At 39.9% G+C, this 22330-nt stretch overlaps 1 protein-coding gene across 10 annotated transcripts in view; it reads left to right on the top strand.

The window, feature by feature from the left end:
* Positions 1–22330, top strand: part of FN1 (fibronectin 1) — a 69861-nt gene that overhangs the window by 25662 nt on the left and 21869 nt on the right. For 6 of the 10 annotated variants that reach the window (XM_030324184.2, XM_030324188.2, XM_030324186.2 and 3 more), the window contains exons 16-28: positions 558–686; positions 794–883; positions 1921–2115; positions 2904–3176; positions 4499–4765; positions 9817–9911; positions 11597–11765; positions 12303–12389; positions 13644–13835; positions 16542–16724; positions 18858–18947; positions 20247–20516; positions 21514–21630. In XM_030324184.2, coding sequence (XP_030180044.1) covers positions 558–686; positions 794–883; positions 1921–2115; positions 2904–3176; positions 4499–4765; positions 9817–9911; positions 11597–11765; positions 12303–12389; positions 13644–13835; positions 16542–16724; positions 18858–18947; positions 20247–20516; positions 21514–21630 — 2157 coding nt within the window. Of the gene's footprint in view, positions 1–557; positions 687–793; positions 884–1920; positions 2116–2903; positions 3177–4498; positions 4766–9816; positions 9912–11596; positions 11766–12302; positions 12390–13643; positions 13836–15145; positions 15419–16541; positions 16725–18857; positions 18948–20246; positions 20517–21513; positions 21631–22330 lie in introns of all 10 variants that reach the window. The other 4 variants (XM_030324193.2, XM_030324192.2, XM_030324191.2 and 1 more) reach the window with 1 other exon arrangement.

Below are 22330 nucleotides of genomic sequence, written 5' to 3'. Positions count from 1 at the left end.
AAAAAGAACACTCAGGGCCATCTGGGTGGCTCAGTTGGTTAAGCTTCTGACTGTTGATTTCAGCTCAGGTCATGGTCTCACAGTTCGTGGGATCAAGCCCTGAGTTGGGTTCTGTGCTGTTAGCAGAGCCTGCTCTCACTTCTCTCCCTCTTCTCCTCTCTCTGCCCCACCCCCACTCATGCTCTCTTTCTCTCTCTCCCCCTCTCTCAAAATAAATAAACTTAAAAAAAAAGATCATCCCTCCTACCCCACACCCCCTCGTCCCCTGACCATAACCGCTACCCTGACTTTTAACTACAGAGAGCTGTTTTTATAAATTTGGGGGTGGATTACAAAAATTATATATCTTCAGAGAAAAAATTCAGAAAAAAATGGTAAACAAAAGAAAAATCTCATAATGTATTGATAATTATCAATTACCCATTAGTACATTTCCTTCTAGACTTTCCCCTTCCCTTATGAATGTACAGTTTTAAAAATATCCCCTTTATAGGTTGTGGAGTGATTTGAGGGATTGGTTTGCTCTGATTGGTAACCTTTCCTTTTTTACTTTAAAGATCTTCCAAGCACGGCCACTTCTGTGAGCATCCCTGACCTGCTTCCTGGACGAAAATACATTGTAAATGTCTATCAGATATCTGAAGAAGGAGAGCAGAGTCTGATCCTGTCTACTTCACAGACAACAGGTACATGTGTACTACATGCTGTGAGAAGAATTGTTTGTCTGTAGAACAGGCCTAGAGTGATATTTCCTGACTGTTTTCCTCATTTGCCCTTTTCTTTTTGTTGTTAGCGCCCGATGCGCCTCCTGACCCTGCCGTGGACCGAGTCGATGACACCTCGATTGTTGTTCGCTGGAGCAGACCCCAGGCACCCATCACAGGTGAGCTTGGCCTCCTCTCCCTGGCTGCCATGTTAGTCTTGATGGCGTAGGTGGCGAGGTGGCCAATTCTAACCTGTGGACAGGGAGGTCACGTAAATCTTCTGCATAATTACTAGTCTAGGGTAGAGGGGTACGTGTGTGTGTGTGTAATAGTAATTCACAATGTGATTATCATCAAAGCTTACAGCTCAATTTTCTTACAGATCATTTCCCGTCATATCCATTTTATTGACCCCATACACACACACACACACACACACACACACACACACACACAGAGACACACACACACAATTTCTTAAATTTTTTTTTAATGTTTATCTTTATTTTTGAGACAGAGAAAGACAGAACATGAGTGGGGGAGAGGCAGAGAGAGAGGAAGGCACAGAATCTGAAGCAGGCTCTAGGCTCTAAGCTGTCAGCACAGAGCCCGACGCGGGGCTCGAACTCGTCAGCTGCGAGATCATGACCCAGGCTGAAGTTGGACGCTCAACCGACTGAGCCACCCAGGCTTCCCAACACACACAATTTCTAAAGCCAGCTCATGGACTTATTTAACCAGTCATTTCTGAGGCCGAAGAGGGTTAATTTTTCTGAAAACCTCATTCTAAGACTTATTCTTAAAGAGGTAGCTCAGTTGCCTTCTTAGCTCATTAAGTGACTCAGCTGCCTCTAAAGTTTCCGAAAGAGACAGTGCTAGACAATCTGCGCTCAAGGTAGTTCACTAATTGCTTTCAGTGCTCGGAGCTCAAAGAGAAGAAATCATTTTAACATGAGTATTTTCACCTCGTGGCATCTCTAATAGACATTTATTAAGGATATTAGGTCTTCAAGGATGATATTTATTATTTAAAAAGGTTTGCACGGCTGCTCTTGTTTTACCTTTGTACTGAATAGTCCTTATGAGAAGTGGCAACATCTCTGGTTCTTAACTAATCAAGCAAGATGCTAAGGGTTTTTCTGATAAGAGATTTACGACTTACGAAACCTCTGTTTCATAAAACAGTGTGGCTAACGTTTCCCCCTTGAATCTGCAGGATACAGAATAGTGTACTCGCCATCAGTAGAAGGTAGTAGCACAGAACTTAACCTTCCTGAAACCGCCAACTCCGTCACCCTCAGTGACTTGCAACCTGGAGTTCAGTATAACATCACGATCTACGCTGTGGAAGAAAATCAAGAAAGTACTCCTGTTTTCATCCAGCAAGAAACCACTGGTGTCCCGCGTTCAGGTAACTTAAAGTCACTTCTTATGGCATTGTATCTCTTAGGGCTTAACGAGGAAACACGACTAACCGCTCTTTTGTTGGAGAAATAAAACTATCCTTGGACTGTGTTCATTTCCTTAGCCTGCTAGGGAGGACCAGAAATGTTAGACGAAAGAATAGTTGTTTCTGTGGGAGGGTTGCTTCGTCTCTGTCAACATTTCCTCCATGCAAGTGATCTTATAGATTAGTTTATCCCTAAACTTAAGAAATATGACTGAAATGTCCACACTATTAACTGACTTATCAAAGCTGGCTATTGGCCTTCCCGAATAAAAACTGACACCTTAGCGTCTTCACATTTTTCTCTAGAAACTTAAGGCTCACTTTCTCTATTCCTTTGAAATACTATAAAATGGTTCAGTAAAATACAAACCACATTTTTTTCTGTTGTCACAATAAGGGTTTATTTTATTTTATTATTGTATTATTGTATTGCATTGTATTGTACTGTATTTTTTGCATGTTTATTTTAAACTACTTGATAGGACACTTAATATGTTGGAAACTCTTCGGTTTACCTACATATTTTAGATAAAAACTTCAAATGTTCTATGTAAGCAGTATGTCAGAACCATCAAAATATAAGAAAAAATTCATATTTTCTAGTTAAGAGACAAAACTTGGCATTAGTTTGGAATGAGAACCCCTGTGAATTTCCTTATATACATCTAGGAAATTGGCTTTTAAAAAAAAACAAAAAACAATAGTCTTCAGTAGGAATTGTGACTGACCAGTTGGCTCTTGTCTGTTAGATAAAGTTCCCCCTCCCAAGGACCTGCAGTTTGTGGAAGTGACTGACGTCAAGATCACCATCATGTGGACACCCCCTGAGAGCCCCGTGACGGGTTACCGCGTGGACGTGATCCCTGTCAACTTGCCTGGGGAGCATGGACAGAGGCTGCCCATTAGCAGGAACACCTTTGCGGAGGTCACCGGATTGTCCCCCGGGGTCACCTATCACTTCAAAGTCTTCGCTGTGAACCAAGGGAGGGAGAGCAAGCCTCTGACGGCAGAACAGACGACCAGTATGTTCTGCTCTCCTCCATCTCCACCCCGAATCCTCCACCCTCATTCCCGATCTGTGGTGCATGTGCAGCAAACCATTTACTCCTAGGTTTATGGTTAGAAATAGGGAAATACCCAGTGGATAAGGAAATGCAGAGTGGACGTAAAGCCCATCACACCTGAAAGCAAAACTGAGACCCGCTCCATCATGCTAAATGGTAACCCGTGCCCCAAATTCATGCACCCACGTAATGGCACTGAGAGAGGACAACTTCAGAGAACCTAATTTTCTTTGCTAACAGACACATGGATTGCAAACCTGAGTATATTTTTTATAACTACATTTGTCTCCGTCAAACTTGAAATGTATGCTCTTAACCCTTCTATGAGAGAATTACTTACGAATAGTGATTGCTTGAAACATTGCTTATTAAGTGCCAGGTCCTCTGCTCAGTTCTTTACAAGCGTTGTCCTTATATTTAATACTCTTTTGGATCTAATGAGGAAGGTCTTATTATCCTCATTGGATTCATGAAGGAATTGAAGCTCATAAAAATTTCTGCAATTTGTAAAGTTCCAGAGCTAGGAAGTGATGGAGCTAGATCTACAAAGACGTAATGGCATTTTGGCTCTATGTCCCATTCTTTCAGTGATTATCCTTGACTCTCTCCTAAGCATTCCCTTCATCTGAAAAGCGTTTTAAATTACTGTAGGGAAACCGCTAGTAATCATACTCAAAGAAACTCACGATGTGTGTGATTCTTTCTGATAGTGCACACTCACCAGTGTCTTACCATGATTCTGATGTATATGTTATAATTATTACCTGATAGGAATCATGGGAAAATTACTTTTATTTCTCTAGCAAAGGACTAGTCATTCAATAAATGCAGAGAATACTGTTTCTGTTCCTTGTAGAGGTTATGTCTTGCCCTCATTTTAGTGGGCTTGTCTCTCATTTCTTAACCTGTTTGGCTCAGAGCAGAGTCTAGTTGTAGCCTTCACAAGTGTTTTCGTTTTTGTATTTTTAATGCTATCTCTATAATGTTAGTACAATTTCAGAGGGTGATGGGAAAGTCAGGATGGAAAATTAGACCTTCCTCAGGATCAAAGTCAAGCAAAAAAAGAAAAAAAAAAAGCAGCAATTTCTCATGACTGACACAGTTTTGCAAAGTTCTGTGTAGCACTCCATTTCTTAATGGCTCAACATTTCCAAGGTTTTGACTTTTGCTTAGTTTCAACCTTGAGAAATCTTTAGAAAATTCAGCTGGGCTTTTAAGTTTCAGTATGATCATTACCAAGGTTCAAATATTTCTTGATGTGTTTCATCTTTTCTTTCTAGAATTGGATGCTCCCACTAACCTCCGATTTACCAACGAAACTGACTCCACTGTCATCGTGACCTGGACTCCACCTCGGGCCCGCATAGCCGGGTACCGACTGACCGTGGCCCTGACCCGGGGAGGCCAGCCCAAGCAGTACAACATAGGGCCCTCTGCCTCCCAGTACCCGCTGAGGAATCTGCAGCCTGCCTCTGAGTATACTGCAACCCTCATGGCTGTCAAAGGCAACCAACAGAGCCCCAAAGCCACTGGCGTCTTTACCACCCGTAAGCCAAAGTTTACCCTCTTTTCTTAGTGATGTCATAGGTTCTTTTACCTTTATTTGCATTCTCTGTTCTTCATCCCACTTTTAAAAAGTTAACTTAAAAAACCTTAGTATAAGGGGCGCCTGGGTGGTTCAGTCGGTTGAGCTTCTAACTCTTGGTTTCTGCTCAGGTCATGATCTCACAATTCGTGGGTTTGAGCCCCACATCGGACTCTGCACTGACAGTGAGGAGTCTGCTTGGGATTCTCTCTCCCTCTCTTTCCCTCTCTGCCCCTCCACTGCTCTGCTCTCTCTCTCTCTCTCTCTCTCTCTCTCTCTCAAAACAAATAAATAAACTTAAAAAAAAAAAAAGGAAGATTTAAACCAGTGCTACTCAAAATGTGGTCATGGACCAGCTATTTGAACCATGAATTGTTTCTTATTGGACAATAAGGAGCTTGTGCCATAATATAAATCATGAAACACACCATTCAGTTCAGTTGATTATTTTTCGAAGCAAGATTTTCTTGATGAAGGTAGCAGCATGTTAAACTACAAATGTTGCCAAGCTTCTTTTTTCCTCTGGGACCACTTTGAGTAACACAGTTTAAAGCACCTAGTTATTTGAAAATTGAATGCTATTGTATTAAATGAATTTACCAAATCCTAGTTAAGGCAAGGAAACAGCACCTATGTCTACATCCTAATACTCTGGGTGTTGAATGATAGCAGTAAATGTAGAATAAAAACATTTACCAACTATGGAAACCAACAGACCAAGAAGATAAGGAAATGATTTTTCTTTTTTTTTTTTTTAATTTTTGTAATGTTTACTTATTTTTGAGAGACAGAGACAGAGCACGAGCAGGGGAGGGGCAGAGAGAGAGGGAGACACAGAATCCAAAGCAGGCTCCAGGCTCTGAGCTGTCAGCACAGAGCCCAATGTGGGGCTCAAACTCATGAGCCATGAGATCATGACCTGAGCTGAGTCGATGCTTAACCAGCTGAGCCACCCAGGTGCCCCAGGAAATTATTTCTTTATGAGACTGCAGCAGATCAAAGTATTTCTGAGGAACAGAGTAACTTTTTTTTTCCTTTTATCTTTCTTAAATTACTCTTGAAGTTCCACTTCAAGAGTTCTTAATAAGAAAGAAAATACTGACAATTTTTGGTCACATCTATCCTTTTTTATTCAACCTTTTATAGGAAGTGGCCTTAAATCTCCTATGTATCTACATCACAATAAAGACCTATATTCATAAACTGATTTCTATTAAAAACATTCTCATTTATATTACAAAGAATTATGAGACCCCTAATTTCTAGCTTTATTGGTTATTTTTAAATCGACCTTTTCAGTTACAGAAGCACGTAACACTTTTTGACATATATTACAACTATCAACTAGTTTACATTTTTCTAAAAGCTTTTAAAAATACAGACGTTAATAAGCATTCAAAAAGTGAATATAAGTTTAGTTGTAAATAACTATGGAATTTACTTCCCAAAGAAAATTCATTTTCCTGTAGGAATTCATAATTTACCAAAAATTTAATTCCATTTAAATTTGGTGTATGATTTTTGTTAGTGGAGTCTTTTTCTTAAGTAACTACTAATTGTAAGCAAGTGAAGTCTTTTTATTTGTAAGTTAACCTTTAAATTTTGCTATTTTATGTTACATGTTACTAAGATACTGTAGAATCCATTAATACGAAACCAGTGTTTTATATTTCTTGTAAATATCTATTTCTTACAGATGCCCTTCATGAATTAGAATGGAGATTTCAGTAGATTTAGCCTTTTTCTGACCACATATGATTCTACAAATTATCATTTTTACTTTTTCACTCCTTAACATGATACATATTTTGTGTAGTTTCTTTTGTTGGACTGAGTGCCCACGAAAGAAAAACCATTTTCACTGGTACTAACAGTAATTAAGTAGAGTATGGCGGGTCAGTGTAGACTATTTGGAGACTTTGATATATTGGACATGTTATTTTTATTCTCTGCACAGTATATTTATATAAAATAAAATTATATTTGAGTTAAGGGAAGTACTGATAGTCAAAACTAATTTTATTAGATAAAGGTTAACATAGTGCCTTGCACACAGCACACTTTCAAAAAATATTCACTGAATAGATGATTGAGGGAAGAATGAGAATGAGAACAGTTCAACCAAGCTTCAATTTAAATAAACCTACTTAAGTAGGGAGTTCCACAACTTCATTTGAACTTGGAGAACTCTCTGAGGCTATAAACATCAGTAGGGCTTGCATATTTTTGAAATTGCTGTAAGTTTCTGTAGCTTTTTACTGTCTTACCAAGCTTAATTCTGGGAAGAACTTTTCTGGATTTTACAACTTGTGCCAAATTCTTAAAAGCAAATGTGAAGGTGGGGGGTGGGGGGCTGTTTCTGGGGAAAATACAGCTTATTCCTTTATAAATAGGGCAAATTTTATTTCTTTAACAGCTAGACTATTCTTCATGTATGACCTGCCAGAACCCATAATTCATACTACAGTCACATCCTTTGTTTGACATCAGTTTGTGGGTTTGTGGTTTGGAGACTTTCCTGTAATGGTCTTCCCAGGCAGAGAGCATCATCTTAAACTTAGGAAGATTCTAGCTGGCTGGCTCAATCAGTAGAAAACACCCAGTCTTGAAGCCCAAGACAGTTGAAAAGAATGTAATTTGTGAAAAAGTTGTGGCTTTCACAGATGTTCAGTACAAGAAGCTGCTTGCTTTCTGAATTTTTTTTTTTTTTTGGTGGCCATTAACATGGTCACTCGGCTGGCCACGGCATTTTGTCAAAGTCAGCAGCAGCCAAGTGGTGTATGATTTCAGAGACTCTGGGAAGGCACCATGGATTACCCATCCTGGTTCCCCCCAAAACACCCTTGAAATAATAACATAGTTAGGAAACAGCTCACTAAACCAGTAGAACTTCAATTTGGCCATTAGAGTAAGTAATTACAAAGTAGCCCACACACATATTTTATTTTTCCCCCACACAGTATTTTCAAAACAGTTTTTAAAATCACACATTAAAGTCCAGACTGGGGAGGGGGGGGAAGGAAGAATTGCAATGGTGCCTGAATTCCCATGTGATCACAGGGAAGATGAATGACTGGAGCTGAGTAGTGAGTGGGGTCTTGAGACTTTTAATTTCCATGTGTGTGCCTCTGGGGGATAACTGTCTCACCAGCCATTCACAATTTAGCATAAATGCATTTAATAGTTGTTTCCCCCAGTGGGCACAGAATTTGGTTGGTACATAAAAAAGAAGGATTTATGAAGACACCAAACACGTGATCTGAGCTGGCAACACACTTGAAACCCTTGAATTTGACACTTGCCCTGTTCAAATGTCTTGGCTTTTGAGACCTCACCTTTCCCATAGCAGCCAGTTATTAAAATGCTCATTTCCTTATTACAAGGTTTAGTTGTTCAGCCGATTATATTTTAGAGATTCTAAATCTGTAGTAAGATTCATAGGACTGTTGAAAATGTCTATCTTTTTTTTTTTAAGTTTATTTATTTATTTATTTATTTACAGACAGAGACAGTGCGAGGTGGGGAGGGGCAGAGAGAGAGCAAGAGAGAGAATCCCAAGCAGGCTCTGTGCTGTTGGCACAGAGCTCAATGTGGGGTTCGAACTTGTGAACTCATGAAGTTGTGAACTCATCGAACTCATGAGTTGATCTCATGACTCAGGTCGTGAGATCATGACCTGAGCCAAAACCAAGAGTCAAACACTTAACCAACTGAGCCACCCTGGTACCCCGAAAATGTCTGTCTTAAGTTTGTGTACACACACTCTTTCATCCTTTCTCTTCTTGTTTTTAAATTTGTTTAATGTTTATTTATTTTGGGAGAGAGAAAGAGAGAGTGTGCATGTGAGGGGGGGAGGGGCAGAGAGAGAGGGAGAGAGAGAATTCCAAGCAGGCTCCACACTCAGTGCAGTGCCCAATCCAGGGCTTGATCTCACAAACAATGAGATCATAACCAGAGCCGAAATCAAGAGTCAGTCGCTTAACCAACTGAGCCACCCAGGCACTCCTCTTTTCTGTTTTTTTCTTTTTACGGTAATATTTTTATTAAGAGAAATAACAGTGAGGTTAGGATGTTAGGAGATGCAAAATTAACTTTTGTTATAATTCTTAATTTCAGTGGCAGAGTACTAAATTTTTTCAGTCTGATTATCCTAAATGGGTAATCACATATTTAAGGAACCTTTAGAATTTTTAAGTGTGTCTATAGTGGCAGATTTTGTTTAACTTTCATGTGGCATTTCTTATTGCAACCAAAAATAATTGACCATAATTATGGAATAATTCAACTTAAAGCTATTTTCAGATCTCATCTGTAATTTAACTATTGTTCTCAAATTAATGATTTAAAAAGCAGAATGATAATCAATTTGTGGTCAGTTTCATATTTCAAATGGGATTCTCCAGGGAAATTAATTGTCCTAAAACTCAAATCCCAAACTTGATGAAAAGACACAAATCATAGACTGCAAGGACTTGAAAGTGTCTTCTTTGTCACTTAGCTCTTTGTCACTCAAGTATGATGCATGGACTCAGCATCAGCATTCCAGAAATGCAAACTTCTAGCCCCATGTTGGTCCTACTGAGTCAGAACCTGCATTTTAGCCAGGTGTCAGACAACTTGTGTGGCACAGAAAAGACTGAGAAGCGCTGACCTACTCCAAATTCTCACCCAGTGAGGGTGTTACATTCAGGATCCACTAGCTGAGTAAACAGAGGTTCTCCATAAAAGTACTTGTTACTGGGGTGCTTGGGTGGCTCAGTCGGTTGAGCAGATGACTCGAATTCGGTTTGGGTCACGATCCCAGGGTTGTGGGATTGAACCTGCGTTGGGGTCTGTGCTGGGTGTGGAGCCTGCTTGAGGTTCTCTCTCTCTCTCTGCCCCTCTCCCCACTCTCGCTCTCTCTTTCTCTGAAAAAACAAAAACAAAACAAAAACAAAAAAATTGCTACATGCATTCTGTGCAATAGTCTGTGATTCCAGCACATTGAACACATGCATTGATTCTATTTCACAGGGCAGCCTCCCGGCTCTGTTCCACCTTACAACACAGAGGTCACTGAGACCACCATTGTGATCACATGGACACCTGCTCCAAGGATTGGTTTTAAGGTAAATTGCAGATATCCCTAACCTCTTGTGAGACAGCCCTGAAGTGGCCTTATGTTTCTGAATGTGGTAGAAACAGGATGTTTGGGAGTCAGGAGACCTGGGTTTTATTCGCTGCTTCTGTCTGTGCCTCTCTGACCGCATTGTCCAGGTATAACATTACTGTGGCCTCACTGGATTTCTGGAAGGATGGACTGAGGCTGTGGAAGTGCTTCGCAAAAGGATAAAACATTAGTATGGAACTGTTGTTGTTATCTGATTTTCTCCATCCTTTCCCCCAGGGGACTGCATTTTAAAATATATAAGGAAACGCCATTTGTTGTGTTGTTCTAAATGGGTGTCAACAAGTTCACAAAAACCCATTTAGAGAGACCAATTAAAGTCAGAGTCACTTAAAAATCACATTTTCATCCAATCATTTCATCTCAACTTGTTCAAAGCCCCTTGGGTGAATTTCTTAATAGAAGTTAAGATTAAGGTCTTCCCTGTAGATATCTGGATTCATGTTCTTTAAAGTAATGATATTAGGAAAGTGATGAATACAAATGAATATGTTTAAAAGAATTCCTTTCTTTGGCATTTAGAGTATAGGGAGAGAAATATTTATTATAATTGGAAATCAAGACTAAATCCCATTGACAGCTTGTTTAAAAAAATACACCAAAGGTCACTTCTTTTTTGAAATATGCAAATAGCCATATTGATGATTATGCTACTTAAATATAGAGATACGGTTTTTGAAGATTACCTTTCAAATTCTCCTTAATCGTGTCATTCTGACTTTCAGAAGCCTTGTAACCTACAAAGGACGTCTCTAGAGTAGAATACCGTTTGATGATACGGTATTGCCTAGGTTTTGAAATAAAATATTAAAAAATTGAAAATTATGGGCACATTTATTTTAATTCTTCTTTTGTAATATATTGTCCTGCAGTTTAAGCTATGAACATACTTCTTCAAAAGAAATGTTTCTGAAGTACAAAATGTTAAAGGCTCTACTAACCTTTACATTGAATGTTCATAACTCATTAAAAAGAGTGCTAGAGGATTTCTTCCAGCAAAAAAGAAAATAGAGGGGCACCTGGGTGGTTCAGTCGGTTAAGCATCTGACTTCGGCTCACGCCATGATCTCACCGGCTGTATGTTTGAGCCACGTGTTAGGCTCTGTGCCGACAACTCAGAGCCTGGAGCCTGTTTCAGATTCTGTGTCTCCCTCTCTCTCTGCCCCTTCCCCGCTTGCACTATCTCTCTCTCTCTCTCTCTCTCTCTCTCTCTCTCTCTCTCAATAAATAAATAAATAAATAAATAAATAAATAATAAAAAGAAAAAAAGAAAATAGAAATGAACTGCCATGTTGCCCCAAGCCCCTGTGTATTTCTGGTTTATATCAGGAGATTATTTATCAAGCAAAACCTTATGTAATGACAGTTCTCCAGAGACATCCATTACAAGCCAATGTAATGCAGTTTGGGAAGATACCTCTCCCACCTTGCGCCCCTAGTCCAGGGAGCTTCCAGTTGAAGAATCTAATAGAGCGAAAGGCAGGCGCCCACTCATTCCCTAATAAAAGCACAGCATGCAGTGTGCATAGAAGCTCACATTATACAAAGCATGACCAAAACCTCTCGGCAGTAACCTAGCTCTGGAAATATTTGCCCTTGGTGTTTATTTTGCTTTCCTTCTTCTAGCTGGGTGTACGACCAAGCCAGGGAGGGGAAGCACCACGAGAAGTGACTTCAGAGTCAGGAAGCATCGTCGTGTCTGGCCTGACTCCAGGCGTGGAATACATTTACACCATCTCGGTCCTGAGAGATGGGCAGGAGAGAGATACACCGATTGTAAAGAAAGTTGTGACACGTAAGAGGAGTCCTTTGCCTCTTTTCTTTTAGCTTTTAAAACTGTTCCAATTTGTAAAAATAACTGATATCAGTATCACTTTTTGCTTCTGATGACGGTGTAAGAGGAAGAGCCCATGTCTCATTATCTTATTAGCTATTTCTAAATTTGGAGCAGCAAGTTCAACTCTTGTCATATATTCCATGGCATCAGAACTGTTCTTTCTAATGTCAAAAATATTTATGAACTGGAAAGACAGAAAGAATGTCAATAGTATTTCAAAATTGTTAATTGTAAAAAAAATGGTCTCAGAGAATTGCTGTCCACCATGGTTTCATAGTATAGCTTCTATGTTTTTACTGATTCTTAAAAAGAAGGGATGGAAGGAGGGAGGGGGAGACAGGAGAGAGAAAAAAGAAAGAGGAAAGAAGGAAGGGAAGGGGAGGGGAGGGAAGGGAAAGGAAGGGAGGGAGAGAAGGAAAGGGCAGCAAGAAACATTCCACAGGTCAAGTGCTTGGTGTTAGCTTTAACTTGTAACTTAAACTTTTTTCTGCATAGCGTTGTCTCCACCCACAAACCTGCACCTGGAGGCAAACCCCGACACCGGTGTGCTTACAGTGTCCTGGGAGAGGAGCACCACTCCAGGTAAGCCTGGGATGTATCAAGGGCAAGTCTGTGTGGTACTGTCACAGGACAAAGGTGTTGGAAACTTTGAGAGAAAGGGTCAACATTATAAGTACCCAGCTTTCCATAAAAAATATAGTACGTGAGCGTACATCACAGAGTGACATGTAGCGTGTGTCACTGCATGTGTCTTTAGATAACAGGAAAGTGAACAAGGCAGACCCTTATCAAGCTGTAGGGCATCATGAGGGCTGACAGAAACCATTCTGGATGGTACCTTTTGCTCAGTGGCGCTCAAAATTGCCAGAAAAAAAAAGAAAAAAAGGCTGAAATCATACTGCAGAAATTTCTTTTTGTCTATTGTTAGAGGTTCTAAGTATACTATTCAATGAAGTTTTACAAATATTTTGTCATGAGAGGCACCACAAAACTCTAAAGGTGATGGAAGACAGAAATGACCTCCAGTTTGAAACTTTAAGCTGGCAAGTCGTATGCTTGTTTGAAACCAGATCATTAACATTTAGTCTTTGTGGATGGTCTAGGCTGCCTGTCTGGATGGTCACTAGCAAATGTAATGACCTAAACCTTTATTTCCATCCAGTTGGACTTTCTTGTCTAGACACCATTTTCGTGTCCAGCCTGTTCCTCACCCTTTAGTAAGTTTAACTTAAACATATTTTCTCATTTAGTCTGGTCCCTGTGGATCTCTAATTATCACTGTTTTAATTTGAATGTCTCTCTCTTCCCCCTCAACACTCTTACTGCCCAGTTTCTATGATTCCTTACGTCTTCCACAGTGAGCATTTTTTTGTATACAATATAAGTATAGCCACTTTTGTTTTTCACTTTGTCTCCTTTCCTTATTCCCTTCCTGTAAATCCCATAGGTTCAGACCTTGTAAATTAGGAGAGCCCATATTGGGGAATATGCTTAGGGTTGAGAACCATTCCAGACTAAGCAGGTAAAATGGAGGATTCCTCACCTGTCCTGAAGATGATCTGTTAAGGCAAAGCAGGGTATAGTGGTAAAAGGAACCTGGATTAGGAGTCAGACAAGCCTATGGTAATCACTCCCCCATTCCAAGATTTTCTTTAAACTGAGGATATTAATACCTGCCTCAAAGGGTTGTTGTAGCACTGAATAACAGGAGAGTCCTCAATAAATGCTGGGTCCTTTCCCCATTCCCTTCTGTGGGTCCATCATTGGGATCTACTTTGATTCAGCCTCGGTCACAAATGCTCTGTGCAGTAACTTCCTCCTTTCTGTCCTCTCTAGACATTACTGGCTATAGAATTACCACCACCCCTACAAATGGCCAACAGGGATATTCTTTGGAAGAAGTGGTCCATGCAGATCAGAGTTCCTGCACTTTTGAAAACCTGAGTCCTGGCTTGGAGTACAATGTCAGTGTTTACACCGTCAAAGATGACAAGGAAAGTGCCCCTATCTCTGATACCATCATCCCAGGTAATGGAACAATAAGCAGTTATCCTAAGAGTGGCAGATTCGATAAGAGTGGGGATTGATATCTTAATCCCCAGATGGTTGAGGGTGTCAGATACATTTGGGATTTAATTCTGACCTCCCAACCATACTCTCCCAAACCATGAAGTCAAAGCAACTATTTGGACAAATGCTTGCTGTTAACACCGCTTTACTTTCTGTGCTTCACTGGGATGCTGTTTGTTGCGATGGGTATGTAATGGAGTGGCAACCATGGCCTTCACTCTGTACTGTCAGCTCACGTGGAAATATTACTAAAACAGTGTCATGTGTCTGTCCTCTGTACTGACAGGCTAAAAGTAATATGGTAAATGCATCCCATCGGTACATCTGTCCCTGATTTTACAGTCCATATCCATTTTCAACAGCTGTCTGTACAATCGTACCTATCTCCACATGTGAGCATTGGCTTAGCACTTGGTTGACACGTCCAATTCTTCATCTTGCAGTTTCAAATCCTTCCTTCATAAAACTGAAGAAAAAAAGAAAGGCCATACCTTCGGGTGTTCTTTCTGGTGGATTGAAAGACAACACTGAAAAGACCTATCTAGGGATAGGTTTTTTATTTGCCCCAAATTGGATTGTGACCGAATGAAAGCATTGGACAGGCGGTGTTCTCCTTTGCCCTGTTTGGTAGAATGCTTTTACTAATGCTAATTAAATAACTTTGATTATGAATTAAACAAAATATTGGCAGTAGTATTGGACTCAAGTCTGTCTTCCACCTGAATGTGCTTTTGAATGGCACATTTCACACCATACAATGATACTGCATCAGCATTATGGCCATAATGTTGTCATGAGTTTTTGTATGGGAAAAGAAAGAAAAACCCACCGATGTTTTTTTTTAAGCTTCTTCATGCGAGCTCTATTTTCCTACTAAAACAGTTTGGATTTAAAAAAAAAAAAAAAAAACAACATTGTTGATACTTACTACAGATATCATGTCTAGGTTCTAAGAATGGTTTTGACATCCTAAATAGGCCTATAATTTTTAGGAATCTGAGACGTTCAAACTCTACTATTTAGAGACATTTCTAAAATGCAAGAAAATCCCAAAGAATATTGTAACCTGTCTTATTCTCCCAGGAAAGCAAACTATTCATGATGATTAGGATGTCTTTTCAGAAAATTTGGAAAAGATTGCATATTACCATCATTGCTTTAACATTCCATCAATTATTACCACTGGTAACCTGATGTACACTGCTTTATTTTTTCCTCTTTTTTGCCTCTATTTTCCTTTTGCCCCTCTTTGCTTTGTAACTCAATAGAGGTGCCCCAACTCACTGACCTAAGCTTTGTTGATATAACCGATTCAAGCATCGGCCTGAGGTGGACCCCGCTAAACTCTTCCACCATTATTGGGTACCGCATCACAGTAGTTGCGGCAGGAGAAGGTATCCCTATTTTTGAAGATTTTGTGGACTCCTCAGTAGGATACTACACAGTGACAGGGCTGGAGCCGGGCATTGACTATGACATCAGCGTTATCACTCTCATTAATGGCGGAGAGAGTGCCCCTACTACACTGACACAGCAAACGGGTGAATTTTGAAAACTTCTGTGTTTGAGACATGGACGGTGTTGCATGCTGCCACCAGTCACTCTGGTTAAATATGGATGTTTCGTGGGAAAAGCCAGCGATTTGCCAATGATTAAGAAAGAGAGGGTGGATTGAGGCCCGGGGCGAAGGAATTGAATGTATATGCTACACTGATTGGATGCAGGCATATGCAAGTGGTCTTAAAGACACTTTCATTTAAGCCACAAATGTGTAGAAAGCTAGCGAGATCTGATCTGTTGAACACAAAATGGCAAAGGTTAAATGAATTTGCAGACTTGGAGTTTTTACAAAGTATCTCACATGAATAGCAACTCGGATAATGAGCACCAGTTTATGAGAGAGGTACTTATAGAATGTGCCGTTATGCTCTTCTTTCGACTCCTTGATAAACCCTACCATGTTCCTTCTTTGCAGTGGACTTAAAAACCCAGTCAAATTTAGGGTGGGTTGGAAGGGGGTTGTCTTGACATAGGAGAAAAAGAAACTTTGGGGCACTGTGGATTGCATTGCCATGGCTAGGTAAAGAAACTCCTCTTTAACCAGTCTGGGGCCAAGCATGCAACATTCCGAAGGTTCTCTGCCCTGCATGGTAAGAAACATGCTGAGAACCAATCTGCATGAACCCTTTGCACTCGTAGGTAGAACTCACGGAGTGGGATCGTAGCGATGCCAGTAGCTGTAGTCATCTCACATCAGGGGAAATGTAGGACCTCTTGTCTTTTCGTCTGTGTGCATGTGTTTGAAAAGTACCGCTGTGTTTCTCTTTGCTGTGTGGCAACTTCAGCCTCTTCAGCCTGGGATTAAATAACTGTCACTGGTGTTAATAATGTACTTACAATCAACATGTTTGAAAGTAGATGAAAAGTATTCTTTGAAATGTACTGATGGCAGAAAGGTTAAAGAGGCCTAACAGTACTGTGTGTAGTGTTTTATTTTTAACAGTAGTTCACTATGATTTAGATCAGATTTAGATTAGAATGTTTGCATGATTCTGACTCATTTCCTTAATGCATGAACTATTGGTTTTACCTTTCCAGCTAATTTTTGTTACCTTTCATTTTAAAAGTGACATTGACTCCGTCTTCCTTCTTATTTGAAACCAGCTGTGCCTCCTCCCACTGACCTGCGATTCACCAATATCGGTCCAGACACTATGCGTGTCACCTGGGCCCCACCTCCGTCCATTGAATTGACCAACCTCCTGGTGCGCTACTCCCCTGTCAAGAATGAGGAAGATGTTGCGGAGTTGTCCATCTCTCCTTCAGACAACGCAGTGGTCTTAACAAGTAAGCAGTCAACCGTATCTGTTCCATAAATGCTAAGCTAGAGCACGAGGAGAGAATTCCGGGTTCTCAGGGAGGAGCAACTAAGATCAAGACAGCTACAGCAAAACTACAAACAAAACCCCAAATGTGATGTGTGACTCTGTACACTTTGAAAGATGTCACGTTTGTCATTATTTTAATGTATGTATCTTTGAGATCCACAACTTTTTAAAGATCACAGTAGAAAAGCACCAGCAGCGAAGTTCGAAGACTTCAAATAAATTCTGCTTCCAAATAAGCACATACAAATAAATGAATGTCAAGAGAAAATAGAGGACTAAATTTAGATGTTCAGAGAGAGAAACAATAAGGATTGAAAATAGTGTCACCATATCTGTTTTATTCCCATCAAAAAAAAAAAAAAAAAAAAGTGCCAGTGGGTAATCTCCAGCTTCTGAAAACACAGAAACAGTGACATGTTACCAGGATAGATCGGGATGATGATGTTTTGAAGAAAGAGCCAGAAGTGTAATTGGTACTTCAGAAAGAACCTTTCGGCAGGATTTCTCTGAAGGCTGAGGACCCAGAAAACAGCTAACATTCAAATAAACAGCAACCATTTATGTGTCTTTCTGGATCCTACCTTTTTGAAATAGACATTGTTTATTAAAGAAAATAGAAGGAAGCTGCAACATGGTGCTGTTTTTCCTGTAAATGTTGCTTCTTATTATTTTCACCATAATAGTAAAATAAGCACATGAGAATAGCATAGGTTTCTACGTAAGAAAAGAAAGAGCTCATATTTAGGTGTATTACCAAATGACGGTCTGAAAATATCCTCTATGTTGCAGACACATTTTAGAGAATGAAAGGCAGCTCAACATGACTATAGTCTTGGCTTCTCATTTCATGGCTGAGGGTGAGAACATCCTTAGTTCTGCCTATCAACAGGGCTATTGTTTCTGTTCTGGATTACTCTGGAGTCAGTAGTTACAGCATCGCTCATTACACAGCTCCTGCTTCAGGACCACTGTCTGCCCCACTGACTGGTCACATGTTCATCACACATTCTAAGATCTTATTTTAGATCCTGCTCTAGATTGCAAGGTAGCCATCCCCCCCGCCGCCCCCCAGAGAAGCCATTATTACCCAATTTTACAGATGAAACAACCGAGGTCTCTAGTGGCTAAGTCAATTGCCCCTGGGCAAGCAGGAATAAGGGAAGTAGAGTCCAAGTATCCAGGTCTTTCATCTGGTGCTTTCCCAAACCTTGCAGGGGCCTCTGTACAAAGGCTGAAGAGGAGATGGTATGGAGGGGAATGAGGTCTACTGAGTAGGAATTCAAAGGTTAGAAACCCTACTCTGTACCTTTCTGGGGACCTCAAAATTAAGAGTAGAGGATACTCAGGAATGTGTATGTAATTCTTTAAGTAGTCTGTTCTTCCTTCAATATGGTGGAACCAATCACTTTCCTCATGGAATAGAACTCTTTTCCAGTAAAGGTTAATTATTAAGACCACTGGTCTTGGTCTGGGTCAAATCCTATATGATCTAGGGTAAGTACACCAAACAAGATGACTTTTCTGCACCTCAGTTTTCTCCTGTGTAAAATGGGGATGGTTATAAACCAAACTTTTGGGGGAAATGGGTACTTTCGTTGTTATGAATTTGGTGATGGTTTCACAAGTTCCTACATACACCACAACCTGTCAAAACTGTACACTTTAAATATTTGTAGTTTATTGTATGGCCGTAAGTCCACTTTCAATTGTAGCAAACTACTTCCTGGGGTTGTTGGTGAGGAGTAAATGATAATCCACAGTGCCACGGTCATTATTACTATATGCCTTTAATAGATATCATATTAAGTGGATGACAGAGATAATATTACATGGCAGCGACCATCTTATTGCAGATGGCTGAATCACTCTCAGAAGTGGAACTGAGGGCAGAGCTTAGAGATGTCACAGGGTGAGGTGACCTTTCCTTATCACCTTGTTACAGCCCATCTCCAGGTACCAATAGTCATGTCAGTATAAGTCAGTTATAGGACTGAACCTTTTTGTATTTTATCAGTTGAAATAGTCCTAAGGGTGCTTTGCTTTTTCATGCTTTTGAGCACAATTTAAAAGTAAGTGCCACTTGCCTCTTCAGATCTCCTGCCTGGCACCGAATATTTGGTCAGTGTCTCCAGTGTTTACGAACAACACGAGAGCACACCTCTTAGAGGAAGACAGAAAACAGGTGAGTCATGTTGGCAGTATGCTTATCAAATAGCTCTCACCTACCAATTTTAATAGTAAAGTAGAATACTGCTTCTAAAACTACATCTCCATTCTTGTGATGGTAGTGGTGCTATAACCTTGTCATTCCTTTTTGATCACCGGTCTTAAAAATTAAATGATACTTCTTCAAGTATTATCCTGATTTCCAGTCACTAAGATTATACTCTCTGCTTCCAGAGAGGACTCAAAATAGTCCAGGAACTTTGTTATCTGTCCTTGTAAAAAATCGCCCGAGAATAATATAATCCCTATTTATTTAGAAATAGCGAACATTCCTTTTCATTAGGGAGCTCTAAGGCTGACCCAACACTGTCCTTGTCATGGAAGTCTTTTCCCTCCTTTGCTAAGCCAACAAGTTTATCTTTTTTATCTGCTTGATGAAATATGCATGCATAATGTAAAGAAGTTGATTTGAATCCCATAATATTACATTAAAGTCCTTAAATAGGTCCTTAAATATGAGGGCTTCTATTAATTATTCCTTTTAAGAAACTGCAGTGTGATGTATCCATTAACTTATGTATTATAATCCACTTGCTTCCCCAAAAAAGTTGCGACATCTCAATTTGGTTTGAATATGTTATTGAATAGAATAAGTAATTATTAGTACTAAAATAAAAATTTTCTGGTAGTCCCAGAGAGATTAAGTGACTTGAATTTGAGATAAACTCTAAATTCTGATTACTTTTTCCATGGTACACTAAATTTTCAATTCATGAGGATTTACCTGCATTGTAATTTGTCCAGGATGATGTCTTGTTTTAGTTTTTGAGAGCTTTATGTTTGGCATTATTATCACCCCATTGACCTATCAGTTCCCTTTGAGTATAGAAAACTTCTTTGAGAGCCAAAAGCTTGAGAGTGGGCATAACTTGCCTTATTTTGAGAGACACAGGATAGAAATGTGGAATACTTGAACACTGAAGCATTTGAAAATAATTCCCAGGATATCTTAAACACCCATCTTTAAGAGTGATGCAGAAGCCTAGAATAACAACACACATACATAACTTGGATTATTTAGCAAAAGAAAAAAGAACTTGAGTTGGCCATTTGGAACTGAGTCAGTTTAGGATTTCGAAATTTGTGTGTGGCTTAGAATCAGTGCTTCATAACTTGAGGTTTATGGCAATACGTTGTGTTAATGAGAAAGGACAGACAGAAGGCTGTGTGTTACCTTCCCTGCATTCTTCCTCACCTTCTAAACTGGTGGTGTCTTTCCCCATCCCCACCTTTCTCCCCTGGGTGGGAAAAACAGGTCTCGATTCCCCAACTGGCATAGACTTTTCTGATATCACTGCCCACTCTTTCACCGTCCATTGGATTGCTCCTCGAGCCACCATCACTGGCTACCGGATTCGCCATCACCCTGAGCACACTGGTGGAAGACCTCGGGAAGATCGGGTGCCCCCGTCTCGGAATTCCATCACCCTCACCAATCTCATTCCGGGCACAGAATATGTGGTCAGCATCGTTGCTCTTAATGGCAGAGAGGAAAGTCCTCCCTTGATTGGCCAACAGTCAACAGGTAACTTGTTTTCTGGTCTGCAAAGAAACTCCGAGGACTTTCCTGTGCAGGGGGTGTCTTCTGTGAAACAGCTTTGTGTTGTCTGAGTCATTGTCTCTTAAAAATAGATTGTGGTTATGAGACATGGAGAGAGAAGTGAGAGTGTATGTGGAGAAAATCTCCTTCTTAGACTGTATCAAAGATAATTTTTTAATGAACATCTTAGTTTTTATTTTTTGAGAGAGATAGAGAGCGTGAGCACAAGTTGGGTAAGGGCAGAGAGAGAGGGAGTCATAGAATCCGAAATAGGCTCCAGGCTCTGAGCTGTCAGCACAGAGCCTGATGCGGGGCTCGAACCCACAAACCGTGAGATCATGACCTGAGCTGAAGTTGGATGCTTAACTGAATGAGCCACCCAGGTGCCCCGAAGATCATGTTTTTATTGCAAAAAATTTCTCACCGAATTTAGATATTTATATGTTTCCAATACCTAAAGTTTTATTCAAAATATTAAGAAAGTCCCTGTTTCAAAGTTCCTTTAAAAACACAATTATTTTAATGTAATAGTGTCATTATTTTTAGGAGATGGATACTGAAGTATTTGGGGGAGAAGTAGCATGATGATATCTGTACCTCAGTCTCAAGTGGACTAACAGAGAGACAGAGAGACAAGCAAATGTGGCAGATGTTACCAATTAGCAAATGCCTGTGAGAAGGGGATATAGGTGTTCAGTATATTATTTTTGTGACTTCTCTGTTGTTTTACAATTTTTCAAAATAAAAAGTTGAAGAAAAAAGCACTATGATAAATTTGTAATAATGATTTCATCACAATTTGAATTGCCTCTTTAACCCCTTACCTTGAATTGTTCATAATTTTTAATTCTACTAATCTTGCGTAGTATTTACATTATTATATGAGAGAATTATAAAGGCGCTGACCTGAAAAATGAGCGAAGAGTGAATCTGGGCATTGTTTGAAAGTTATAGATGTGGCAACTTTCCCGTGTTTTTCTAGTTTCTGATGTTCCGAGGGACCTGGAAGTCATCGCCGCCACCCCCACCAGCCTCCTGATCAGCTGGGATGCTCCCGCTGTCACAGTGAGATATTACAGGATCACCTATGGAGAAACAGGTGCGTTAGTAAGACACTGTTTCATTCCGATCAAGTCGGATTGTGTTGTGGGTAACCTGAACACCCAGCAATGGATACGTATGCAAAGAAACCTTGGCAAGTCCATTCAGAGGAGCCTTGTCTTTTCTAAGATGATGTGAAAAAATACGTATGCTATAATGGGTGGCAAAATCAAGAAAAAAAATCGTGTAATAACAAGGGGGAATAGAAGGGCTGAGGAAGAAAGAATTCAAAATTCACAAATGTATGATCAGTGGTAAAATGATAAGTGATTTGTATTTTTTTTTACTTTCCTATATTTTCAAAATTTTATTTATCTATTTATTAATTTTAATATTTATTTATTTTTAAGGGAGAGAGAGAGGCATTGAGAAAGGGAAGCAGAGAATCCCAAGCAGGATCCACACTGTCAGCACAGAGCCCGATATGGGGCTCAAACTCATGAACCATAAGATCATGCCCCGAGCTGAAATCAAGTGGTGCTTAACCAACTGAGCCATCCAGGCACCCCTTCAAAATTTTATTTAACGTGAATATATTGCATTAATATTTTGAAAAAGGAACACAGTCTATGCAGTCCGGGTTGAGGACTTACCTTCTTTCTTCTTCTAATCTTAACCCACAATTCAGAGACATTTTAAAGCTGGAATGTTAAGCATTAACTGTGATTTTCTCCCAATTTTTCCACACTTATTAAGGT

This window comes from Lynx canadensis, chromosome C1 (assembly GCF_007474595.2).
Source record: "Lynx canadensis isolate LIC74 chromosome C1, mLynCan4.pri.v2, whole genome shotgun sequence".
Lineage (NCBI taxonomy): Eukaryota > Metazoa > Chordata > Mammalia > Carnivora > Felidae > Lynx > Lynx canadensis.
Note: the sequence above shows the minus strand (reverse complement) of the source record. Positions and strands in the feature narration are given on the sequence as shown.